The sequence below is a fragment of the Typopeltis vanoorti genome, chromosome 23, assembly GCF_054136105.1.
Source record: "Typopeltis vanoorti isolate ZY-2024b chromosome 23, IOZ_Tvanoo_1.0, whole genome shotgun sequence".
Taxonomy (NCBI): Eukaryota; Metazoa; Arthropoda; class Arachnida; order Uropygi; family Thelyphonidae; genus Typopeltis; species Typopeltis vanoorti.
In genome coordinates, this window is record NC_143571.1 from 85,917,591 (window position 1) to 85,944,241 (window position 26,651).

A 26,651-nucleotide genomic window follows, 5' to 3' on the forward strand; every position below is an offset into this window, starting at 1 on the left:
TGTTTAGTTTATGAGCTTTTTAGGAAAAAGCTAATGTGAATTAGCTAATAAATGAAATAGAAGTGAATATCTTAATTGATAAGAAATCTGCTTAATAGCGATGACGAAAAAAATCGACATAAGCTTTAGCTTAGCGAGATGTTTGAGGATAAATCAAAAACTTCTTTGTTTGTTTGCACAATGTCATATACTGTGTATCGACGGTGGACACTGCACGTATGAAGAATGATTTGTCAAACTTTGGGGTGAGCATCTAAAACTTTTCCCCAATCATTTTTGTTGTTGTCTATAAACTTTAACCAGTTCGGACATCCTTTCTGTTGTTCGTTCAGTGCCACAAACGTGAAAAAATCATGGGCCTCACTACGATCCAGACAGTGTTAAACTAAGTTGATTTTAGGGATACATTTTCCTATGCTATTCAGAATTGCTTGCATTATAAAATAAATGAAAACATGGTCGGTGTTGAATTTCGTCTTATTGATGATCCAACTGCTATGCGTTCTGTTTTCAGTTCAGCCTGGACTAAATGCAACTCTATTGGAGTGGTGGTTATAAATTTTGCCTTTCACTATCGCTATAAATGAAGTCTATATCTACGCCTATATTCCAGAGAGAGAGAGAATTGTACAGCATGCCTTTATAAGAAGTCAAACGCATTTATGACGTAAGCATTAACTGTTTTCGGACTAACGGAAGCAACTGTATCAATAATTTTCCTTATTTTTTCATTCATATATTTGAAAGCTTTTGTACTGCTTCTCACCATATCATTCAATCGTACATGCTAAAAGCATTTCCGTTTTATTCTCATATTTATTTTGCTTGACTGCCTGGAATAAAGGTGCATCTTTCGAAAGTTAATATTAGCATTTATTAGAAGTGACATTTGAAACTTCAAATTTAATCGATGTTACATTCAAATTTGTCACAAACTACAGCAAATCCTCAGTTAGTTTCGAGTATTGTGTTCTTTTGATGTTGAATGTAGTCCTATTTCTTAGGAAAAGGCAAGTTTTCGATTATCTTTTGTATTTATATGAACGTGTTGACATTTCAGTCTCCTATGTCATTTACCTTTTGTTATCTTTTTTTTTCGAATTAAGATTAGTTTCCGTGAGTTCGAATACTATTTGTGTATCTTAGAGATAGGAATCAGAATGTTACGTTTTTAAAAGCAGATTTTGAAAAATTAGCTGTTTCGGATGAGAAAGAGATAGAAATCTGATACCTCGAAATATGAGTTGCCAATTGTTCAGACATCTCATGTGCGGATGAACGATGACCTGCTCCAAGAAAAGCCACTAAGAGAAGACTGTAAAAGCCTTTAATCATTTAGACGAATGATATCGTCAAGATCTGTCACTGTCCCTTGATATACTAATAGCTTGCCTGTATAATTTTCGCACCTAAAAGCAACTTACACTTGTTTTAGATTCTTCTGGTGAAATTATTCCTATTCTAGTTTCGCTTGTGTGTCTTTTTTTATTCACTACGATCATTTATCAGAGTTTCTTAAATAAATATTTATGACTGGGAATGTTACATCGCGAGTGAAGAAGAGATTTTCATTATAAATAACTGTTCAAGCGAAGTAATTATATTATATAAATTACTATTTAGATAAGTGAGGTCCTTTCACAAAGTGAAGTCTGAAAAGAATCCGAAATCAGTACAGCAATAGAAAATTGATTTCTCATAAGAATATTAATATGGCCTAGACTCGTATCAAACATGATAGCCATTGGTCTCATTGGAAGGAGTATCCTGCTCTCAACAGGGTCATATGCTATTTAGTTCAGGTTGCTTCGAGGGCTTCACTAAATCTGGAACGTTATTTTTCTCAATCGGCCCACGTACTCATTATTTTTTTTCTTGTACACATTGGAACTAACCTTCAAACTGTAGAATACCAGAATTCATGGAGATAAGCCATTGCTTTTTAAATGTTCGAGCATTTTCAGACGATGAAATATTATTCTTAGAACTCTTAGAAAATATTATTCTTAGAAATATTATTTTTAGAATCTGAAATTTTTTCAATATTGCATTAAATTCAGAAAATCGTAACGTCCTATATATAGAAGTAGTGATTCGAGAGCACAGATTTCATTTGTGGGCGCAAATTGCTGGACCACACACATTTCCACCAATCTTGGGGAATGACGAGATTTGTGCTTCAGCAAGGTTTGGAGCTCTACAAACAGTGAATGAACGTATGGATAATCAAATTAACATTATGATCTTCAATGTCGTATTTTGGATGAAATACTTGATATTGGTATAGCATATCTGTAACTCATCAGGATGGCTAAACATGATTGATCAGAAAAACTGCTAACAGCTGTTTTGATTAGTAATGTTTCATTTGAGAACAGATGAAATATGTTCAGATATGTTTGTTATTACTGGTTCAGAAAAGAAAAAGACAAAAGTCGATTACAAGATCCACATTACAGCATGCCACATGTTCTCAGTGCAGCAAGTGGAAGATGACAATGACATGGTCTGAGGTTCTAGAATGACTGCGATCTCAAGATTGAGGGATGGAATTATTCTTGCTGCTGACTATCTAGATAGGTGAATTTTCCAGAACGATGGATCAGTAGAGCAGAGCACTGGAGCCTAATCCGGATCGTTAGGATATATGAAAACATAGATATGCTCTACAAAGGTAACTGAATTTAATCATGATCTGAAGACGCGTATCAGGAATGTTATTTCAACCAGCGATAGTGTCTTGGTGGATCGCTCACTGCACTGTAAGTACTAGAGTTTCCACTCGATGTGATCTATAACTAAAAATGTTCATAACTGATGCCTATTAAGCGTATGGCAAAAACCTTCGAGAGCCTGCTTATGTGTCGACAAAACACCATTTCGTAAGGCGCAGGGTAATTTTTGTTTTAATTTAGTAAGTGAAATAAATGACTATAAATACTGCCTTCGAGTTGATAAGCGTCAGCAATCCGCTACAATAACTGGAAATGGAAATTCAAATAAAAGTATGAATATGTTATTCATATAATGGATGAAGTATTTTAATCACGTTTTCTTTTTCGGCATCTAACTAGTAACCACAAAAGTATATAGTGAAGCACCGAAATGAAACTGGGTTATACTCTATATACGGACATCAGTTTGTGACAATGTTGACATTTTACAGTGTGCTTAAGCCTACGACATGGGATTTGACTGATTTCCACTATTAAACGAGGTCAGCCACAGTATCTCATATAATGTCCATCTCATATAATCCGAATAATTCCTTCATTTCGCTTTACTTTCGTTATCCAGCGCCATGTGATATCATTAAGGCTTTCATATACGAAATTATTTGATGAGCAGAAATCTAAATCGAAACCTTAATTGGGACATTAAGCAAACAGTTATTTGTTTCTAGAACAGCGAAATTGATCACATGATAACGTGACGTGTTATAATGGTATTTTAAGCCAACGATCTCATCAAACATCGAGAAACAATCTTGTTATGCCTGCATAAGTCCATCTCTATATAAAGTGTTGCTATTGAAACTTCTGTATATCTTCAAAAGGAAATAGTAGATATACATTTGCTTATTAAAAGTACTCAGACTATTCTTAATATCAGTTGCTTTCACTCAGTTTCATTTAATTAATCAACGCTTTGTTTAAATTAACAGAAAATTGATTTTAATGTAACCAGTCAACTAGATAAAATAGAAAATACTAAATTAAACTGAATATATTATACTTTTTTAAACTTACTTTGACTTGTATGTTTAGGGACACATCCAACCACTCTGTGTTTGATTTCCCAAAGGATTTAAATATTTCCACAAAATTATTACTTCATTTTATGCGCATGTATTATTTTATGCATATTTCATAATGTCATATTTTATTCAGATTATTTCCTATATTATTTTTGCGCAAAACTGCTTCACTGTTTAGTAGATTTCAGTGATTTAATTATTTTTTACTCAAGAATCGTTTGTTGTTCTCATTACACATATTTATTATTATTATTATATTCTCAGGATTCTGTTTTTCGTAATTTCTTATTTTTTTCTATACAGTTCCACTCGATGTATATTACATGGTTAAATTATTTCTTTGCTTACTATTTGACGTATGACATCTGCATTATTTAATTCACGTGTACTTTCATTACTGCAGAGTTTTTTGTGTTTTTTTTTGCAGAGTAACATAGCTTTCAGTTTTCTCTGTAACAATAACGAGAAGTAATCACACAAAGGGAAAACAGTTTTCAAATTTCATCGTTATAATATTTAGAAGTGGATGTGTTATTTTTAATTACTGGATAACTGAATATTGTTAAAATAGCAGAAATATGTTCTTCTTATTTGTAAAATAGTAAAATAAACAATCTACTAAAGTTCTGTAGAAATATTTTCGCATAGAAACTGCTTACAACCCGGCATTTTTATTGTAATTTAATTGCACCTGCTGATGATTTCAGCTTACTCAGCGAAAACTAGTCCTTAATAAAAATTACTTGCGTTCAATTGACTGATATATCTGGGGTTTTTCATCCCGCAAGCAGGCAAACCGGTCCCTTGAACACACACGGATCTACAGCCATAAATACTTAACCCTCCATGCGGGGGCTCACCTTGCCCCAATAGAGACGGGGGAGAAAAGGAAGGGAACTTCATACGAATAAAAATAAACTGTTGCAAATTTCACGACAGGAATAAATGCAACTGTGACTCGGTATTTTCTCTTTCAAATAGAACTAAACATTTTTACCTTGCAAGTTGAATAGAATTTATTTAACTTGCAGGTTTATTTAAAATCCTACTAAAGCATGATAATTATCCATTTTTGTTTTGTGATAATCATTATCCTCTCATTTTAAACTGCTCTCTTTATATATACACTGATTGGAAATAAGTCGAAGCACACCATCGTGTGAGGAACAAAAAGCTATAATGTCCACCTTAATAAGATGTAGGACGCTCTTTCGTTGCGATGAACTGCAGTAATCTTACCGAGCATGATTTTCAGAAGAGTACGAGAGTGATCAGAGGGAGATTTGGACCATTCTTCCTGTAGCATGTAATGACTTCCTGGACTTTTGTGGGGAGGACGTCACTTGACCTCACCCGACGCTCCAGTTCATCACACAGATGTTCAATATGATTGAAAAAATCAGGGCTCTGTAGAGCCAGTCAAGTATAGTGACGTTCATGTCTAGAAAACACGAAGCTGTTGAAAGTGACAATGGTCAGTTCCTTAGAGACGCTACTAAGTAGGAAGCATAGCACTGTCCGCAATATTCAGTTACTTCTTGGAGTTCAATGTTCGTGACAACAAGAGATCCGAGGTCAAACCAGGAAAAACCTGACCATACTATCACACCCCCACCTGAGGTTACGCACTCTAGTAAGACACGTTCACATGGCATCCGCCACACACTCGCTCATCTGTTCGATAGTGGGTTTAGAGCGATTCGTCGTTGCACGCCCCACTTTATGCGCTCCACGCTATTTGCACCATTGAACGAGCTGCGTGTTGATTCGGGTAATGTTGGGTGTGGGACTGCATGGTGTGGGACTTGTATATTGCAGTCCCACACCATGTTGGAAATCCCGATTCTGAATGTTTTTTGGGCAGATTTGTGTTCCAGTCGATTCCTGGAACTACGCATTCAACGTGTCAGCTGACGAATGGCAGATTGCATATATTATCCTTCATAGTATCCTACGGTCACGTTCGGTGAGTCGTCCACTGCGGGTAGTGCTTTCGATTGACTCCCTATGCTTTCCTCTGAGTATGATATCACTGACTGTTGATCAGGAATGGCCAAATGTTTGAAACATTTGCACAACAGATCGGCCTGCAACATCTATCGCGATGCCTCTTTCAAACTCCATCAGCTATTTTTCTCGGATACAGTTGCACTGACTTAAGTGCATCACATTCCTCCAATTTATACCAACAAACACGTGACTAGTTACATGGCACGATGCACCTTGCCCACAAGGAGAATTCGTCTACAATCCAGAAACCCTGCTCTAGAGCACCAAACATGGAATTATTAAAGCAGTAATTTCGTGATTTATTTAAATATTCCTCGGAATACTGTTCATAATGAAGATTTTTTCATAAAGTATAGGAAAGTAAAAAGATTTAAAATTTCATTTAAATTAAAAAAAAATTAAAAAGTTTATTTAAACATTATGTTTAGTGCTATCAAGTTTGAATTGTTGACGAAGAACTTACAAAGATATAGAAAGTAAGAGTGGTAAAAAAAGTTTTTGGAACATTTTTCAAAAAAGCCAAGAATCGAGGAGCTAAAAGAAGGATTATATAAAATATACATAAATATAAAACCCCCCAAAATATTAAATTTTTGAATTCGAATAGTAAGACAGAAACGACATTTAATTTCCATTTCGAGAACGAAAAATCTGTGCGAAAATAAAAAGCACGCATTTTGTTAAGTTATAGGAAAGATAATGGGCTAAATTCCATTAAAGTATGAAGGCCGTTTCGAAAAGCCACCATCAGATAAGAGAGAATGAAGGAAAGATAAACATGAGGGCGTTGTACACCACTTTTTTTCTAGATAGCATGAAGTTCAGTAAGAGTTTGATTGGTTAAAGAGCACAGCGGTATTTAATCTTGTTTAATTGCCAAACAGGCGACATTGTAAAAGATCAAAGCGTATGTTTTGTGTTAGGATTCCGATGACGACAGTTTCGGGAATGCACAGTTTATCGTTCCCTTGAAAATATATAACATTTTTCCTTTCCTTCATGGTATAACTTTTGTATTTTCGATTTTCAAAATATGTTGACGTTGCGTTGATATGAGTAACATTAGACGTTAGCCACTCCTTATTTGCAAATGATCAAAGTGTGATATCCATAGAAAATTAACATCATGTATATTAAAATAAATATTTAGAACATTTCTTATACACGAGTAAAATATGTATATATACATAGATTTTTCTTTCGGGTAATGAGACTCGACCGATTATTAAAACAGTCTAACATCCTGCAGTTCTCTAATATAGATTATATACTCAATGGACAAAACATTGGGGGATACCTACCTAATAGCGTGTCGGGTCCTCCTCTAGCGTGAATGACTGCATGTACTCTTCGAGAAATTGAATCCACCAGATATCGGACGGCTGCCGAGGTAATTCCAGCCATTCCTGTTGCAGCATTGTCCACAACTGCGCCTTAGACGTCGGTCCCGGATGTGTGGATCTGATGCCTCGCTGTACGGCATCCCAGAGAGATTCGATCGGATTTAAATCCCGAAACTCTGGGCCACTGGGAGCTCGCAGCGTTTAGGGACCCTCTATAGACATACTAAGAGACCTAATGTATCACATGAGAAGGTTCCACCTAAAGAGTCACCACTCCTTGAACAGAGTTGACCTGGCACGACGGCGCCAAGGCTTCATGCTGTCCACGCTACATCCGCACCCTCCCGTCAGCTCAGTACAACTGATAACGGGATTCATCAGACCACACGACTCTGGTCCACTCTGAAGAGGTCTAGTTTTGATGGTCTCCACACCAGGTGACGCGCAGTGTCCGATGACGAGCTGTCAACAGTGGTACATGATAAGGGCGTTGGCTCTCGAAGCCCGTGGTGTGCAAGGGCATGTCGTACCGTTCGCTCCTTTATGCTGCTTGCACCTCCAGCATGAAACTGGATTTTATTTGTGCCGCCGTTTCCCTGCGGTTGGTCTGTACGAGACTGGATAGTATACATCGAAACCGGTCATCAATGGCGTGTGATCGGCCATCACTTGCTCATTGGGCGCTCGTACATCCATTGATGGTATACTCGATGTAGACCCTTGATGCGGTTGTCCTCGAAAATTCCTAGGTTCTTACTACTTAGGGGGGGTTAGAATGACCCAATTTGTCTTGCGCCGATAATACGTCCGCGATCGTAATCGTGTCCAGGGTTTACGCAGCCGTCCAGGCATGTACAGACCAACTGCAGGGAAACGGCAGCACAAATCAGCTCTTCTATAATCAATCAGGATGCATATAATGAATATATAGACCCCACAGTCTGCTCCATCTAGTCATATTTATTTCAACATTATCTTAACAGCAACATGCTGATTCCAACGATTTGGAACAAAATGGCAAAGAAAAAAATATCAAGAGAAAGCCACCTCGAAGATAAAAATCATCTGAAGAAATCGTGATGCAGGCATTAAAAACATTTTCCAAAGAGAAACTCTCAGCAACGAAAAATCAAAACAAAATAATTAAAAATCAAATCAAATCAAATTACGAATTTCAGAAATACTTGCTGTAGGAATCGCTTCTAAAGCCATAAATCTGAACAATTATACAATTCGCCCATCTATCAATGAAACAACATTAGAAACAACTGCTCGTTTTCTTTATCCAATAGAACTGTTTCCTAACTTTATACTACCTATAAATATTTCCTATAAAAAGCAACATTACTTATTCTGAGGAAAACCTTTTCGAAATGGCCCGCATTCTCAAAGCAGTTTAACACACTGTGTGTTTACCCGTTGTCTAACGATACGAAGTAACTTATTATTTTTTTTATTAGGTGTTTCTTAGCCTTTACAGTTTGTTGCTAAGTCTTATATATATTTAGCATGGCATATCAATGACAAATTTTAATGGCATATTAAAATTCATCATCATCGTGAAAATCCTGATATATACCCTCAAGGGGTGTACATGATATGATAGTACTACATGAAAAATTTACATCATTACTAACTTCTTATCTACAATTTTCCTCCAAATCAATCTTTTACCTGTCAAGACTCCAACATTATTAGATTTTATATGTCTATCTTCTAAGGCACACTTTTTACTGTACCAATCCACCTATATCTTAGTCTTCCTCTGGGTCTTTTTCCTGCCAACCTGGCAGAGAACACTTGTTTTGCTAATCTTTCCTCTCCCATTCTGTTTAAGTGACCATACCACCTGAGATTAGCTCTGCTAACACATTCCTGGATGCTAAGAATGCCAAGTTCTTTCCTGTTTTTGATATGCTATTGCCATTGATGCCATCTGTTCATGTCCCTAATCTGTCTCAGGACTCTCATATCTGCAGTCTCTAGTCTAGTCAAGTGCTTTAATGCTAATCCAGATCTGAGATCAATAGGTTAAAATTGGTTTGAACACTGTCTTGTATACAGCTAATTTAGTGTTTTGACTAATTTTTCTCTTATTCCATATACATTTATTCAGTTGACCTCCTACCATACCAGCTTTGTTGATCCTGTTGTCTATTTCCATATTTAATTTACCATCTTCAATAAAATGGGCTTATTAATATAAAAGCAGTACGAAACTCATGAAAATTATTTTATATTTTCATGATTTTCTTTTATATGTTCATGGTTTTCTACTGCATATTGATGGTTTTAAATTTCTTGGTAGTAAAGGACTTCTATTGCCCAGTCTTGGTACTGTATTGTATGTTTTGCCTCTAGAGAAGTGTCTGCGATTTCTGTCCCCTCTGTTTTCTTATATGCTGTGTGGGCCTTGCTGAGTATGCTCGTCACACCGTAATTATTCAAACGGAGCTACCAGCTCATCCATTTGTAGGCTGTAGCAGAACGGTTTCCGCAGATAGGCCACCAGGTGTACAAGAAAACGAAACTGTTGAAAATACGAGGTGCTACCCAGAAGGTCGCGGAATCTGATTAGCACATGCGAATCATATGCCAACAGCGGGCAAGCTGAGATGCTGCCTTCCTGGCTTATGTGCGTTTTTGAAACTGTGTTTTAGTGGTTCGACGATTGTTTTATGCAGCTTAAATGGCGGGTTTTAAGAAGCATAGAATCTGCATTCAATTTTGCTTCGACCAAAAAAAAAACCTGCTGAAGAAACCCACCTAGTGCTTATAGAAGTGTTTGGTGATAATGTCTATTAGTCGAAAGAAAGCTATTTTTGTGGTACAAACGCTTCAAGGACATACGAATGTCTATCGACGACGATGAGCGTAGTAGACAACCATTGACAAGACCATGATATCTGTGACATTGTAGAACTGTTGTACGGGATAGTTAAAGCTTTTTGCCCACACGTCACTCTTTGTTCGACAGTTCCTGGTTTCGAAAAACATGTCTTTTCTCATCCCCTCCCATTCTTCTGACCTTCCCAACTGCGATTTTTGTCTGTCCTCAAGAGGAAATTCCGGTTAAAAGGATGTCGTTTTGATACGATTGAGGAGATCCAGGCAGCATTGCTCAACACGTTCACTTCCAGGGATGTAGAAATCATGGAAAACCTGCTGGGATTGCTGGGATCGCTGCTGTACATGCCCAAGGGGACTGCTTCAAAAAATATCGTGGAAATTAGGAGTTAGAGTAAGTGGGTTTTAATGGTGATATTACCCACACTTCTAGGTAGCACCTCGTTTTTTGGGAGGCTTTATAATCCTTCTACTGCTGCTGTTTACTTTGCTGGATTTTCCTGCGAATCCGAGTATAGTAAATTGCGAAGGGTGTGTGTTGGAGGGGGGAATACCACAAAGATTGCAAAAAAAGTCCACTTAAATATATTAAAAATACATGAAAGCAAACAAAAATTCAATTTAAAATATTTCCTAATATACTTTATATCAGCTCTAGAATCTCCTTCATATGATCTGTTTTGCTTAAAGACTTCCCTGAATTGAGGATTTTCAGTGTGAAATGTCCATTATTTATCAGGAGATAATCCTTCATAAAAAAAAAAAATATCTAATTCGTGGTTTCGTAGAACCTGTCGTATGCATCTTCGGAGTAAGTACAATTAAAAAAAAGCACTCATCATCAGAGATTAAAACATGCACGACCACGATCTAGGATAAGGAGTTATCCGAGCTTTACAAATATTCTTTTGTCTATAAATTTTGTGCATTTTACTGCCGATTTTCATGGTTGCGGAAAGAAACATTTGAGTTTTTAGAAAGAGAAAAAGTAATGTAAAAGTTCATCATCTCATACACGGGATTCGAACCCAGGTCTTTCCAACCAAAGGGTATCGTCTATACTGACTAAACGAGAGGCTCATAAAACGAATTAACACAGAGATTTCTAAATTAATATTTATTTTACATCGATTGAACCTAAACTGGATTTTAGCATCGGCATTTCAGATGTGTGGCCCATTGTTGTCACCTGCTGTATCTTTTCTCTCATAGCCTTGTTCATTAATATGTAAAATTTTGATATATGCCGGCTTAAGATGAGAGCTTGATTTTTGTCGTATTGGATTGCGCATCGTATCATTCGGTAGCTTCTTTAGAAATGTATGGCATTTCTATGAGGGTCCAAACATGAAATTTTTCTTTGGTAGTATTAAAATCTGTTCTGATTTAGGTGCCACTTTTTCTCTACATCTTTAGTATGTTCTTTGAGATGGAATTCTCCAGATCAACATACGTCCGTGTCCAACATAACAGCTATCCCGTATACAAAAAAATGTTTTACACCTATAATCGTGGGGTTGGTGAAAGGTGGGGTTGTTTCATCAATCTCAGAATCATAGGTGTGTTTTGTAATAGAGTGAAGGCGACTTATAAGTTGTATTGCTTAAGTATTTATGATATTTTATTTGAAACATTTGTAACATCAAAACACTCAAAGACAGAGCTTTGAAAATATCCAGGTACGACATCAAAAGCCAAAAAGAAATAACATATCTAAAATATACTCCTAAAATGGACAATCGTAAAGCTATTAGTAACTCATAACTAGATCGTTATATATTCCAGTGAATATACACCAACAAGACATTACTACAAGGTGCCGTTTGTTATGTTTGCTCTACGTAACAAAGTTACAGAAAAAACACAGAGTACGCGAAGGCTATATGATTTCACTTACACTCTTTCTCCTCTATGATTTCAGTAAGGTCCAACTTATTTATCGCTTTGCTAATGACAGTACTTCCATTCCTCTTCGTCATTTACAAAACACAGTACTCAGATGAACATCGGCCATTTAGCCAGTCTTAAGTGGGTGAGAACATAGTGAATTTCAGTGCTACCAAAACGCAATCATTACTTCTTTAAAGTAAGATCATGTTCTTTCTCCCTCACTTTTGGAAACATTCCGTTTACTTACCAAGATGATTCTTTCTTTGGGTTGATTGTCACATCCAGCCTGCCCTGGCATCGATCTTCATTTCATATCCCCTTCATCCTACTTAAACCAACCTTAGTATTTCTTTTTCGTTCTAAAATTATTTATCTTCTACTCAACACCTATCAATTTATAAGCACTTAATTCTTCCATGCCATAGAACATTATTCTAACATATGATATGATGTACAAAAGTATTTCATAGAAACAGAATGCATTAGTGAGAGAGAGATCTCTTTCACACAGATGCTCTATGGAACTTGCGCCACTAAACTGTTCACCATCATTCCTTCATTTTCTACGAACACAGCTGTTAATCAACATACAGATACCATTTAGTTCTAGACTTACCAAAACAACCTGTCATTCTATCATACCGCATGCTCTGTCTTTTGGAGTTTCCAGCATATTGTTTATGCTGGAAACTCCAAAAATATCATCTTATAGCTCTTGAGATCTCTCTTGTGTGCCATTGCTATAAAATTATATATTTTATTGGATTAGTCTCTTGGATCTCGACTGTTCATTTATGTATATTTTATTCTACTGAAGTGACTTTCTGTATCCTTGTAAAACCTAATGATGTTAAAATAAATTCTGAAAAAATTCTTTTACTTCTTTATACTTAGAAAAGAACTATATTCATTATAACAGAATATCAATATACAGGGTGATTCAGAACTCTTGGGCCAAACTTTAAGGGGTGATAGAACACACCTAAACAAGCACATTTCGTCATACAATGCGTGGTCCGAACTCAAGCGGTGAAGCGCTAGAGGGTGCTTTCCAGTGAACACTTATAAGCGCTGGTTTTTGCAGTCGTCGTTATTTCTACCGTGGAATGCAAAAAGGATGGATTCTTTCACAAATCAGGAGAAGGCTGACATGCATTTCATTCACGGCGCTGCGAACGGGAATGCGAGGGAAGCCCAAAGACTGTACCTAGAGCGCTTTCCGACCAGACCCGTACCTGATCGTAAAACCTTTCAGCGATTGCACCGGTATCTGTGCGAAATGGGCTCCTTTGTCAGCGGCATGCGGGACACAGGGCGTGCAAGGAGTGTGAAGACGCCACGTGTTACAGAGGAAATTCTACGTAGGGTTGCAGATCGTCCCGAATGTAGCACGCGAGCAATTTCCCATGCCGTACGTGTGCCCCAATCGAGGGTGTGGGAGTTCTACGAAGCGAATGATTACACCTCTACCATGTACAAAGGGTGTACGCCTTGACACCAGCAGATTACGTGCCTCGTGTGGATTTTGCACAGTGGTTCCTGCAACAGACTGCAGTGCAACCGGACTTTGATGCACATGTCTTATTCACTGACGAATGCACCTTTACACGTGAGGGCTATTTTAATACCAACAATTATCATGTGTGGGCGAGCAGAAATCCGCACGCCACACGTCCACATTCGTACCAGAGGCGTTTGTCCATAAATGTTTGGGCTGGAATCCTGCGTGACCATTTGATTGGCCCATACCTTCTGCCAGCACGATTGAATGGGAGAACGTACCTCGTATTTTACAAGAGATCTTGCCAGAACTACTGAACCCTGTTCCAGAAAACATTCAAACACGTATGCGGTTCCAACACGACGGAGCGCCATCTCATTTCAGCGTGGATGTGCGGAACGCCTTGGATGCACCATTTCTAGGACGATGGATTGGTCGGGGTGGTCCCATCGCTTGGCCGCCACGATCGCCCGATCTCTCATATGAGGCCATTTGAAAAGCCTGATTTACGATAGCCCCATCGATTCCAATGAGGACCTTAATGCCAGGATTTCTATTGCCGCTACCGCTGTACGAGAAATGCCTGGTGTTTTTTGCCAGCTTACTCCAAACACTACGTCGAAGGTGTGAATCCTGCATTAATGTTGGCGGTCGCTCTTTTGAGCAGTTTCTGTAATTTGTTTAATAAAATTCTTTAATTTATTTTCTGTAATTTCTGCAATTGTTTCAAATCTCTTCTGTCATTCTTGTGTTTCTTCATTTCCTGACACAGTACTTGCTAACCCCTAACACTTCACCGCTTAAGTTTGGACGATGCATTGTATGACGAAAAGTGCTATATATATATATATATATATATAATTAGTTTGAATGACTATATACCGAGAATGAAAAAGAATAAGGTTTAATGTTAAGATACTACTAGTTTTGTTGAATAAATCAACTTCTTCAGGTATCACAAGCAAAGAATTATATAAAATAACAGAGACATGATAAAATGACATCAACAGATCTAGTACAGAAGACAATTGTACATTTTAAAACAGCAATGCGTGCTGGAGTTCCAACTGAATTTGACTACGTGCGTGAGCTGTCACGAGTGCGCCAATACTGGACAGTGGCAATGTGTGTGCGTCAGAAAGATTGTAGCTAAGACTGTTGTTAATATGGGATGAATCGAGGGATATTTCTCTAGATTCGGGAATCTTTCTTTCGAGTTCATCATAACACACATGGATATTAGAAGTTTGCAGCCAGTCTTCTAATATCGCAAACGTCTAATATCCATGTGCGTTATGATGAACTCGAAAGAAAGATTACCGAATCTAGAGAAATATCCCTCGATTCATCCCATATTAACAACAGCTTTAGCTACAATCTTTCTGACGCACACATTGACACTGTCCATTATTGGCGCACTCGTGACTACGTTGAAGTTGACTACAGCTCACGCACATAGTCAACTTCAGTTGGAACTCCAGCACGCATTCCTGTTTTAAAATGTACAATTGTCTTTTATAGGAGATCTGTTGATGTCATTTTATCATGTCTCTGTTATTTTATATAATTCTTTGCCTGTGATACCTGAAGAAGTTGATTTATTCAATGAAACTAGTAGTATCTTAACATTAAACCTTATTATGTTTCATTCTCGGTATATAGTCATTCAAACTAATTTTTTTATAACATTATCTACATATCTACAGTGTAAATATGAATGATAATATATATATATATTTCATTTTTGTAACACGATGGAGCAGGCCTGGTTGGCAGAGTGGTTAGCGTATCGCTTTCCAGCCAAAAAGGCGGCTTTGAATCCCGCCTGCATACCAATATATATACATACACACACTCTCCCAATAGGTAGTAGGTCACCATGAAAGAAGTAGACTAAGCCCTCCCGCAATGGGAGTGTGGTGTTCACCCGTCAGGGTGGGGAAAATATAGACTGAATACCATCATCAACATCATGATTAAGAGAGAGAAAGACAGAGAGAGAGAGAGAGAGAGAAGAGAGAAAGTAGGAAAAGACATTGATTGTTCCTTATTACGTTATAAATGGAAATATATATTGCGTTATACTACGCCTTCTGACATTAAAAAGGACAGTTTTAAAATGAAGCTTATTGTTAATCAGCATGCAAAGATCCATCTAAAACTAAAGAGCGATACTCAAGTCTCGTGACAATGGGAAAAGTAATATGGGTTGAATTGAATTGTATTTTTAACAGACGAGTAAAATGAATAAAAAACAGAAAAAAATTTATCTGCATGTTCATTAAATAGCTTTGTGTAAACAAAAGTGCAATTATAATCGATGAAGAGGCACGTCTCATAAACGATGTATTACACATAAAGTTCACTACACATAAGATCACAGTAAATCAAGTTATCCTATTTGAGTCAGAATCGAATTTCATATAATATTTTAGTTAAAGAAAATACTTCAACTGAGATAATGAAGTTCTAGCAGGCATAAAATGAGCGACTCAATACGGCGACGGAAGGACGCGCGCTAATCTTGCACCCTTCTGCCATTAACGTCGCCGGTAAAACGTCTAAAGAGAGACATTTTCTAGTGAAGTAACTTTGCTTGTTGGCCTGTAAGTGGGGGAAAATTGAATTGTTTCTAACCGTATAAGTTGAAACCCTCTTTAACCTTTCCAATACATTTTATCCGGTCTTCTAACAGTCATGCATTTACCTTTCATTGATCATTATAATCGAGAGCAAGTTATCCATCATGCAGGCAATTACCTTGATTAATATCTTTATTGGAAAAACGTATCTTTGTTAATAATGGAGTGTTAAATATTTATACGCGGGTAATCTATTTCTTCGCTTGCTCCCGGCGAAAGTTCAATCTCTTCCGTATCGTCAGCGAACATGAAATAATACTCTAAACCTCAAAGGAAATTCCACAGGAACGATTATTCTAAAAAATTCAGAAACAAACACGAGCATCTAGAAAACCTCTTGTATGTATTTGTTTCCAGTCGGATACATTTCGGTTCTTTCCCAGATATGGCACTTCGGATAAATGCGAAGCAGTGAAGAGAAACTTGGCGATCCGGGACAAAAGGGATTGCACACTGTACCACAGGGAACTACGGGAGGTCCAGTGGAGTCGTAATCGAGATACAGAGAAGGAATTCCAAATGGAGAGAAAATTGTGGGATGCGTTGCCTTGAGAGGTGACTGATTTATAGCAAGTGATAAGGCTTCAGCGCTCAAATTATGTGGGAATATAAAAACGTCAATGTCTTCTACAGAGAACAGGGATAAGAGTTATAAGTGGTAAGGGAAGTCCAACAATCCTTGCGCCCTTCATCTACTTCAGGTCTCTATTGATGCCCGCATCTTATTGGAAAAGGAGAGTTTCGGAAGATGAATCGCTCGCAGTGTGCTTCGTATAAGAGAAAGGAGGTGCTTTTTTCAGTTTATAGTGAAATATTATATGTTTAAGTGATACTGGTAAAGATGTTGCAATGTTTTAATAATTCTTGACATTTATAATACATATGTCGGCGTTTTATCTCGATTACTCATATTTTAAGATTTTAATTATAGTTTTTTTTTTTGGCGAAGCACTTTTATTTTTTTGTCGAAACTTTTATTAAAATGAAATATTTAATGTTTTCCAGTTATTATTTGCAAACGTGAAATTTTTCCACATTTGGAAATAATATGTGGATTACATACATTTATTTTTATATAATTTATTGTATGCGTATTATTAATAGAGAAGACAAAATTAGATATATTAATAGAAATAAAGTGATGTCTTACGGCTGCGTTCAACTATGCGATCCCGGTTATTGTTCATAACCGATGACCACATAAAACGAACTCAAGCAATAAATATAGGCTGCATCACCTGGATAAGAAAATGGCATCTCTTTGATTTCAAAGATCAGGTTAGTATTAAATGGTTGTGACTGACCTTTAAATTATGAAAGATATAAAAGCACTGACAAGTAATATCTATACCTCTACTTGAGAAGGAACGATATGTGAAGCAATAAATTACTGGAGGTAATTTATTGTGCATATAAGTGCAACATTCTGGGTTAGTGAAACAGAATCTTTATCAGATCGTTTCAACAGTTCTGCAATGAAGCTTCACAGAGAGTTTTTCTTCTTGCACTAATCGGTATCTAAGAATAGAAGAAAGTATTCTTTGACGTTTATATTTTTCTGGATATTTTTTACTCTGATCCATGTTTAGAACATCAGTGCTATGAGTGGGGTGCAAGTGAGGGTTCGGAAAGAAAACTATATTTTAATTTTTCTTTAAGAGTTGGAAGCTGTGTTGAGGAAACCCTTTATGATAAAGGTTGTTCCAGAGGGGGACAAAGGTAAATGGAAGAAAATAGGAAGAGTACATTCATTTGGGATAACAAGAGGAGAAGCAGTTTGGTGTGTTTACAGTTTGGACTGAAATGAATGTTGAACAGCTGCTGTTGGTGGTTAACAGCAATAACAGAAATGAACGAATGTGGATGTTTAGATTTGCAGTGTCCACGGAACTACATGAAGAAAAGACGCATAAATTCTTGGAATTACGTCTCAGAGATAGTCGGTGAAGAGGTTTTAAATGCACAGTCCCGGACATGACAGTATTCTAAGGATGTTTAGAATTTCAACAGACTAGGGAGGTGGACAACTAAAAAAAAAGCGTCTAAAACCTAAATTGCCTAATTTGTATACCACAGAAGTTCTCCTTGCAAGATCATGTGCATCTAGAGATAAAAAGCAGTGTAAGAAGAGAGAGCAGATTATCCTTGCCCCATTGAAGGATGATATGGAGATCATTGTTTAAGGCATCTGTTTTTTTTTTTTTTTTTTTAATGTTGGGCCCATATACAGGAGGTTGGCTGGTCAACCTATAGTGCGTTAGTACCGTATATGGGTGATGGGTTGTGAAAGGAGAAACTTGTTTACATTTGATTTGAACGCCTCTATATTGTATTCCTTGGGAAAAACGTCAGGGGGAAGACATTACTGCAGTAGCAGGGATGAATGAGGAGAAGATGAAACTTGTTCTGTGCGTTTCGAGGTGAACTGTAAAAGGATGTTGGGCTGCAGCTGTAAGTGTTCCAATGGGCTTGGTACAGGGTGGGGGAATTATTTATGCTCTTTCAGATGAACCTTTCCCGTGAAAGTATTTATAGAACATAGAGATTGCATAGACCAAGCGTCTATGTGAAATTCGGGGGAGCGAGTTGGTGAGGGATGGGTCATTTTTAATCTAATTGCTCTCCTCTGTATTGAGTCAAGCATTCTGAGGGAGCTTTTTGGATGTGAGAGCAATATTCGAGAGCTGGGCAGATTTGTGACTTGTATAGTGTTAACAGCTGTTTAGAGGTGAAGTAGCGTCTTGAGCGAAAGAGAAAACCTAGTTTTTTGGAAGCTGAGGATGCAATGATTGTGATGTGTTTATGCCAGGAGAGGCTTGATGTCAAGGTAATTCCGAGAAGAGAAATTTCGTCTTGTCTGTGAATTTGAGTGTTATTGAAAACAATGCTGGGGGGAAATGGTTCTTTTTGTGAGAAATAAGAGGAGAAGCAGTTTGGTGTGTTTATAGTTTGGACTGAAATGTATCGGATTTGGACTGAAATACATTAAGATATCGGTTGCAGATGATATTGGAGTTTCGGAATCAAATGAGTAGGATGAATCGCATGGATCATTTTATAGCAAAGACAACGATAGAAGTAGTACAGAAAACAGACAGAATGTGATAGAAGAGAGTCCTGAGGCGTTCCTGCATTGATGGCGAAGTTCTAAAAGAGGAAATCATTCACCATCATACGAAGCGAGTGACCAGAGAAAGCTTTCTACCCGATTGCAGAGAGTGGGGGGTAGATTAAAGTATAACAAATTATCGAACAGGCCTTGATGTCTGAGAAAATTAAATGCTCTGAAAATATTAGCACATATTTCTGCATAATTTCCAATGCAGTGTTCAGTGATGTGGGCTAAGAGGTTAGCTGTGGATGAAGATTACAGGAATCTATACTGGGATCCGTGAAATAAGTGGTGTGCCTCTGGATAGAGTAGACGTTTGCTATTAATGACTTTCTCCGTTATTTTGGGGAAGATAGAAGTGATGGTTTTAGTACAGTAGTTTGACGGCTAATTTTATTCTTCCGTTTTGGAACACGGTGGATATACGCTTCCTTTTACATACTCAGATAAGTGCCAATAATATAAATGACTGTAAAGGCGAAAAGAATAGGTGTTAGGTAGCAGAATGTTTGGGTACAACTGGGCCATCGATACCAGAAAACTTTCAGTATCTACGTTAAGTAGTATTCTTCTGATCTTCTTTTTGCCGAAAACTATACTAGGTACTAGGGTACACGGTACGGTACTCTTTTTCTAGTATGGTAGGAGGCGGAGAGAGAGAGGTGGGAGCGGGTGAGCAGAAGATGCGCAGGATAGCTCTTGCAAGTCATTGGAATACAAGAATCCCAAATGACTACAAGAATGCAGTCATTTGGGAAAGAGACCAGCGTTCTGCTATTTGCACTCTTATGAAGTCAGATTTAGATGTGCTGATGGATTTTTCGCAATTATTGTATGCTTCAGCATATGCTGAATTTGAAGACGGATTCTCAATGCGAGCCACGTGCAGTATGCTAAATTTTTGTAAACTGTTTTGGCACACGTCTTCTGTGCTAAAATACCGGCTTTCCTGGTTGTTTGATGAAAACTGTGTGAAACTGGCTACCTCACTTTGAACCGAAAAGTTATAAAAGTTACTTATCCAATACGGATTCGAATCCAGATTTTTCCCAACAGAAGGGCATCATCTAAACGTCCTATTGACATTCGGTTTTGGTAGAAAGATGTAAGATTTCCATTAGGTCATTCCGTAGAGCAATCACTTCGATATCTCGTGTGGCTTAGTGGTGCTGCAAAAGGAGAAGTGCAGTGGGCATTAAGGTCGCCTGGGAAGACAACTTCACTATTCAGATAGCTGGATTGCAGAAAGTAGACCGTCGTGGATAAGAAAAGGGTCGGAGTGATTATTGGAATTTGAAGAGGTGTAAATACGGAAGATAAACATTAATAAAAGGAGCAAGGAACCTTAAGCCAGAAGAGATCGAAAACAGAGGATTCTACATTTGGCATTCGCTTGTAAGCCATATAGAATCTCACAAAAGCACAGATGCCACATTTACGGCGAAAAGAAGATGGGGATATAATTTGGATATGAAGGTGAGCTGTGGTTGTTCGAGCTGCAATTTCGTTTTCTGTCAAAACAAATAAGGTCTGTACATGATCGTGTGCATATTTATATTGACTTTAATGCGTGGATGTTATTAGGTAGAAGGGGATGTGAATCTAGAATTTTATATATTTAGTTGGATTTGTTATTTTTCTTGAAATTAGTTTTCGAGGGATATTTTATATATATAATGAGTTGCTGCACTTTATTTCTATAAAACGATGTTTAATATTTTTATAATTACATTAATGTGATAAATTATTGCCAAAAACTAACTGGAAAATTTTGTTTTCATTTCAGAAGTCACAGATCCACAAAATGGTGCTACACAGACCTTCACTCAATGGACTATCTTCCTCCCAGTATCATTAATATTCCAGATGGCAGAATTCCTCGCATTTTGGTTGTGAGAATCTCTCAATTATAGCGCTAATTTTGAGTCCATTTCGCCGTCAAAAGTTAAAGAATAATTCACAATCATAAAGGGTGGTCAGGAGACTTTCTTTGCGGATACAAAGAATGTGAGGTTCATGTGCCTTTCTGTAAGAATGGTATTGTACATAAGAGAAGACTGAAAATCTTCAAGAACGTGCTATTACAAACGGTTCTGCTTGTAGACGTTTGATACTCCTCAAATAGCTGGTTTCTTCCAGGACGTAGCGAGGGTTGCTGCTTCCAATGGGACAGTCGTTGACTTGTGTGTTCTTACAGCAAACTCATGCTACTGCAAGCATCCCTTGTCCCTCTTGTCAAAAGCAATTCACCATCTCAAATCCCATTCTGTGTGCTCGCATTAGAACAGACAATATCTACACATTGCTTTATTTTGTGTATGTGTGCGTGCGTGTGTGTGTATTTGTGTGCGTGCGGGCGCGCGCGCACTTACATGAGTTCGTGCGTGTGGGTGTGTGTGTGTGTGTTTAGTGCTCATCTGTCGAAGCTGCTACCTTGTGCTTTTCTTGCATAAAAATATCGGCAGAAACCGGCTAAAAAGTTTAAAAAAGCCTAGCCTATACGTGTTGCTTCTCCCCGCGTCCGCTTAATTCTTGACTCTGTGATTTCATCAAGAATTATTTGAAGTATGTCTCTCCAAGATTCAGAGAAGAAAGAGAAACGTGCAATAGTCTTTTGTTTGAAATTGTTTCCTATCAGTGTTCTCTATGATGATGGACTATGGCGACAGCTCGTATTTTTAAAAAGGTGGCGAATTAAGTAGATATGAACAACAAAGGTGAGATATTATTCTGATATCTCTGCTTGCTTGAAGATTTCTCTAAAGAAAATTAGGAGATCCAATGCTATAATTATGGACCCATCCCCAATGCTTCCTTTTTGCATGGACAGCAAGATAATTAAAGCTTGTCAATGATAACCGATTATTGTGTTTGAGATACAACACTTGTGAGCCAAACAGCTTTCATATAAGTACCAAAAGCTAAACTAGTGCAATGTCATGAATATTCCTTATTATTTCGACTTAGAATTTCAGACACGTGTAAAAATTAATCACTTCCAGTCAATTATCGTGGCCATAAGCATATCTTGAGTTTGATATTCCAAGCGTGTGCTTTAGGCAGAAAGTACTTTGCCATTCCAAAGCTGAATGATACGTAGAAATATGATTATTTGTTCTGTTATTTTCATTCAAATTTCTTTATTTTTTTTAAACAATTAAATCATGTCAATTTGCAACATGTCTAATGGAAATTGTCTTTCTTTTTTTTCCCTCCTAACATTGTGCGTGTGTCACGATACAAATACTTCTTACCAATAATCACACGAAAAATAAAGTTATCGATTACACACGTCTGGTTATCATCAGCATCAGTCGATATTTATCGAATTCACAATGGGAAGAAGTGCACTTGTTTGTATCTTGCCTGCCGGTCTGAACTAGATGACGGATAAGGAAAAAAAAATAAATAGATTTCTTTCTTCTTCTTTTTTTTCATTCTTTTTCAGAAGTTTCTCAAAACATCAAAGATTTGGGAAGTGAAGCAAAGATGCAAGAAAATGGCACATCGTCTAGTGGATTATTGTTAAAGTCAACCTAGCATTATGATCGTGCTTTAAAAATTAATATTTTTCACATATCGGGGTTATTTCTACACCCAGTGTAATGTGTAATTATTTTAGTGACTTTATACTTTCAGAAAAACAACTGATAAACTATTTTGATTTACTTATAATTAACTCTAATCGAATTTTATTTATAAATACTACTTTTACAGTAATATATATATTTTGAAACAATTATTAATTCGAACACATTGTCAATTAATGAATTATAATTTATTATTATTTATTTAAATTATCCTTTATTCAAGGTAGTTAGCAACTGATCCAGTTAATGAATTATAATTTATCATTTAGTAAAATAAATTTATTTTTTTATCCTTAATTCTAATATGGCTGCTAAGTTCAATTTTTCATTAACCTTTTCTTGTTTAGTATTTTATTCTTTTCATTGTTCATTAGTGTACTTTGATTTTCTTTGTGACTTTCACCCACGAAAAAATGTAACCTTTAGTATATTCATACGAAATAGTTAAGTGGGCTTTTGCTCTTTTTACATAATCTGCAAAACTTACTTTACAGACCACTTCGGCCATCCTTTAAGCAAGATAGGGAGGGTCTCACACTATCGGTGAAATTCATGTTCCACCAACTATTAGTGGGAGATCAAAGATATAAACACGATCAACTAATTACTATTATGTAACATTCATTACCTTATTCCTCTCATGTTAGCACTATTTCACTTAAGGTAACTTCGTTAATTACAATTCTTCTATTGCCTGATATATTTTTCTTTATTTTATATCGTGTAATGTTTATTCATTTTAGGCTCCATAATGTTTTGTTTGGTTTATAGTATGTAATAATTTATACACTATTTACTAAGCATGTTTGCAATATGTTTTTTTAATACTGCACGGATTATTCTTACTGTGCATCTAATTACTCATTCCTGTTATAATACTCGGTTTTAATCAAATTTAGTAGTTTGTTTTATTCTTTTTTAACGCTATAAAAAGAATAAAGTAAACACTAAAAAAAGCTTCACTTTTTTAGTGTTTACTTTATTCTTCTTTGCAATTATATTTGTTTATTTTATTTTTATTTTGTCTTCTCTCTGGTTACATAATACTTTTCCTCTAGAGAAATATATCCTAACCTTCAAATAAAACCTGGCATTACCAAACATCTACATTTAAATGCACATACCAGTTTTGTGCAAATATTTTAAGCTTATGGGAGGATCCTGTGTGCGCGGCGATCTCATTTCTGAAAACCCATTTTCACGAGAAAATTTGATTTTCCGCTGACATCACAGAAAGCCCTTCAAGCGTCTTTTAACAAGAGGACTTCTCTTTCGAACTAGTAAATAGCGAATTCCAAAACATTGAAATGCCATCCCAAATGAAAATTCATTATAAACATACTATTCAAGGAAATTTATAAACATCAAACATTTGATTACGATAAACGATTTCGTTAATGCCGCTTACGTTGTTTTGATTTGAATCCATTTTATCAAGTACAATACAGTGCGGTAGCAGAATATTATCCGTCCTCCTCAAATAGAATACCCGCGCGTGCCTTTAAAACAGCTTAAATTCGAGAATTCTTAATGCATTTCTTATATTTGACACATTTCTTATATTTGACACATTTCTTCTATTTAATCAAACGTAAGTTATGCACCCCTTTATGTCGCAAAAATTTGTGCATGAAAAGAGTCAGTCTCTGTATATAGCGGATACGCTTACCATTCTACCAAATACCAGCTGTTTAATGGTTTTATTCTCCTTTTATGAGTTTGAACTCCTGCGAAATGAAATAAAAACAAAGAGATAAACAAGCTCTCTCGACTCATGCTCTTATCTCCTTGTAGTAATCGTAATTCTAATTGGTTCCTAATTTCTACTTTTATGATAATTGACGAGAATTTTGTCGAAGCATTGGTTTAATCTGTTGTTGTCGTATCGACACGTGTCGTGGGATCTAGATATACCGTTTGAAAATTAATGATTAAAGTTCTACTAACTTTTATGCCATTATCAAAGTTACACTCAATGTAAACGCTTACCTGAAAGCTTGGAATGACTTTTGTAAATAACTGAATGATTAATAATGACCCATCAAATGTTGAAATTACTAATAGCTTTGTTAATCAAATTCAAACTAATGTATACGCCTGTGATGCTCTTATTATATATGAGATTTAAAATTTTAATATTTAACTAAAGAAAAGGAAAATAACAAACTTTAAAATACAACTTCAGTAAAAGACATATATAGGCATCTGGCCATACAATGTCATATGAAGTAGAGCTCATGTGACATTGTATGACATTGTTCATGCGTAGTTTTTCAGAAACAAAAATCTCTCATGCATATTGATGAACAAAATCACACATTCAGATTAAGGAAACTCTATAAGTTCAAAGTGCACACCAAATATACTGTCGATATATGCACCTAACAGGGCATATTGCACCATCTGGGGTTTCAGGATGGTGCAACAGTCTCCGGATCAATGATCATAAATGTTAATTGACGATCGTCATACGCCTACAGAATCTGCACTTCGGAGACGCTAAAAAGTTGTTTCTAGAACGACGAATCACTATTTTGTATGTCTTGTTAAATTGGGATTATTATAGAATCTATCTTAATACATTCTAGCAAATAAGAAGTATAGTGGTGAAACTCAATTCTCACAGTGCGGTAATTGAACTCTTCTTTATATCAACAGTAAACTGACTATAGAGCCACACTGTGATATACTAAATAACGCGGGACTATTTATGATGGTGTAATTCTTTGAAGAAATGTCTCCAACGTTTAAACAGGAAACTTTTCTTTTAACAAAGATTGATGTATGCCAGTGTGGATTTCAGACAATAATGAAATATGAATATCAATAAGTAATGATTCCTACCTGATTCTAAATTCAGTTACAGATGAAACATATCCCAAATGAAGGGAAAGTAAACAACGCAGATCATGGGCATTTTTTTTATTCAATGGGCGTTGAATTGTCGGGGTCGTAATTTATTCTTTATGATTGCTGGAATGACTCTGAGAACTATTTTTGTCACTGTCCAGCGAATTAGGTCAAAACCAGAACTAAACGAAAATTAGATACATGCATTGATTCAAATATTATATATAATCGCTACTGTTCCTCTATAGATTCTGTGTTGTTCCAATACTTTTGAACAGTAGTATACACGCATACATAAATTTAATCGCTTTATTAAAGATTTTGGGATCTTTTCGCGAAAAAACACATCTATAATCTCGGCAAGGATATAAGATGCTCAATTTAGTGGAGATATGGCACGTTTGTCAAGTAAATAGATGACTAGAAATGAAGTGCTGAGATAAGATGTGGAAACTTTAATGATATGATTCTTCCACTTTCAAAATATGAGGTAAGTGGCAAAACAACATAATTCTGGATTATCTAAGAAAGTTAAAAGCACTTCAGAACACAAACCATATTTACGAAAGACAATCATTACTTAGTTATCATTTCAAGCCCAGAGCACAAGATTATAGCCTTAGGTTCCTGAACAAGAACCTTATATCTGTTTAAGATCCTATCCCTGAGAAATATTTCTTACCCAGCAGAGCGCCCTTCTACTTGGCTCCTTGTATAGGGTTAAATTCTCCAGCCGCTATACACCATCCCGTACAGTGATATTTGATACTATTAATCGATTTCTAGTACACCGGCGACGAAAGTGACTGCCTGGCCACCCCCCCTACCCCACCCAACCCTAGAAGGTCGATTGCAAAATCGATTACTAAAACAAAAATCGAAAAACATTCTCGACAAAGACTTCGCTGAGTTGAATAATTATTTTAGCGAAAGAACTGCGCGCAGAGAGAGAGAGAGAGAGAGAGAGAGAGTTGAGAACATGGAATTTCTTAAAAGGGTGTAGCAAGCCAGCGTTGTGTGGATGGTTGAAATCAAAGTAATTACAGATAATCACAGTCAATGATGCCGATATGTTGGGGATGATCGCCTTCGATAAGGGGATCGATAAG

At 36.6% G+C, this 26,651-nt stretch overlaps 1 protein-coding gene across 1 annotated transcript in view; it reads left to right on the forward strand.

The window, feature by feature from the left end:
• Positions 1–22,273, forward strand: part of LOC150094043 (uncharacterized) — a 333,048-nt gene extending 310,775 nt beyond the window's left edge. Inside the window, exon 4 of the mRNA XM_090413060.1 lies at positions 20,889–22,273. Within this exon, the coding sequence (XP_090269186.1) occupies positions 20,889–20,998 (110 nt within the window). The 3' untranslated portion in view covers positions 20,999–22,273. The remainder of the gene's footprint in view (positions 1–20,888) is intronic.
• Positions 22,274–26,651: the final 4,378 nt, after the last annotated feature.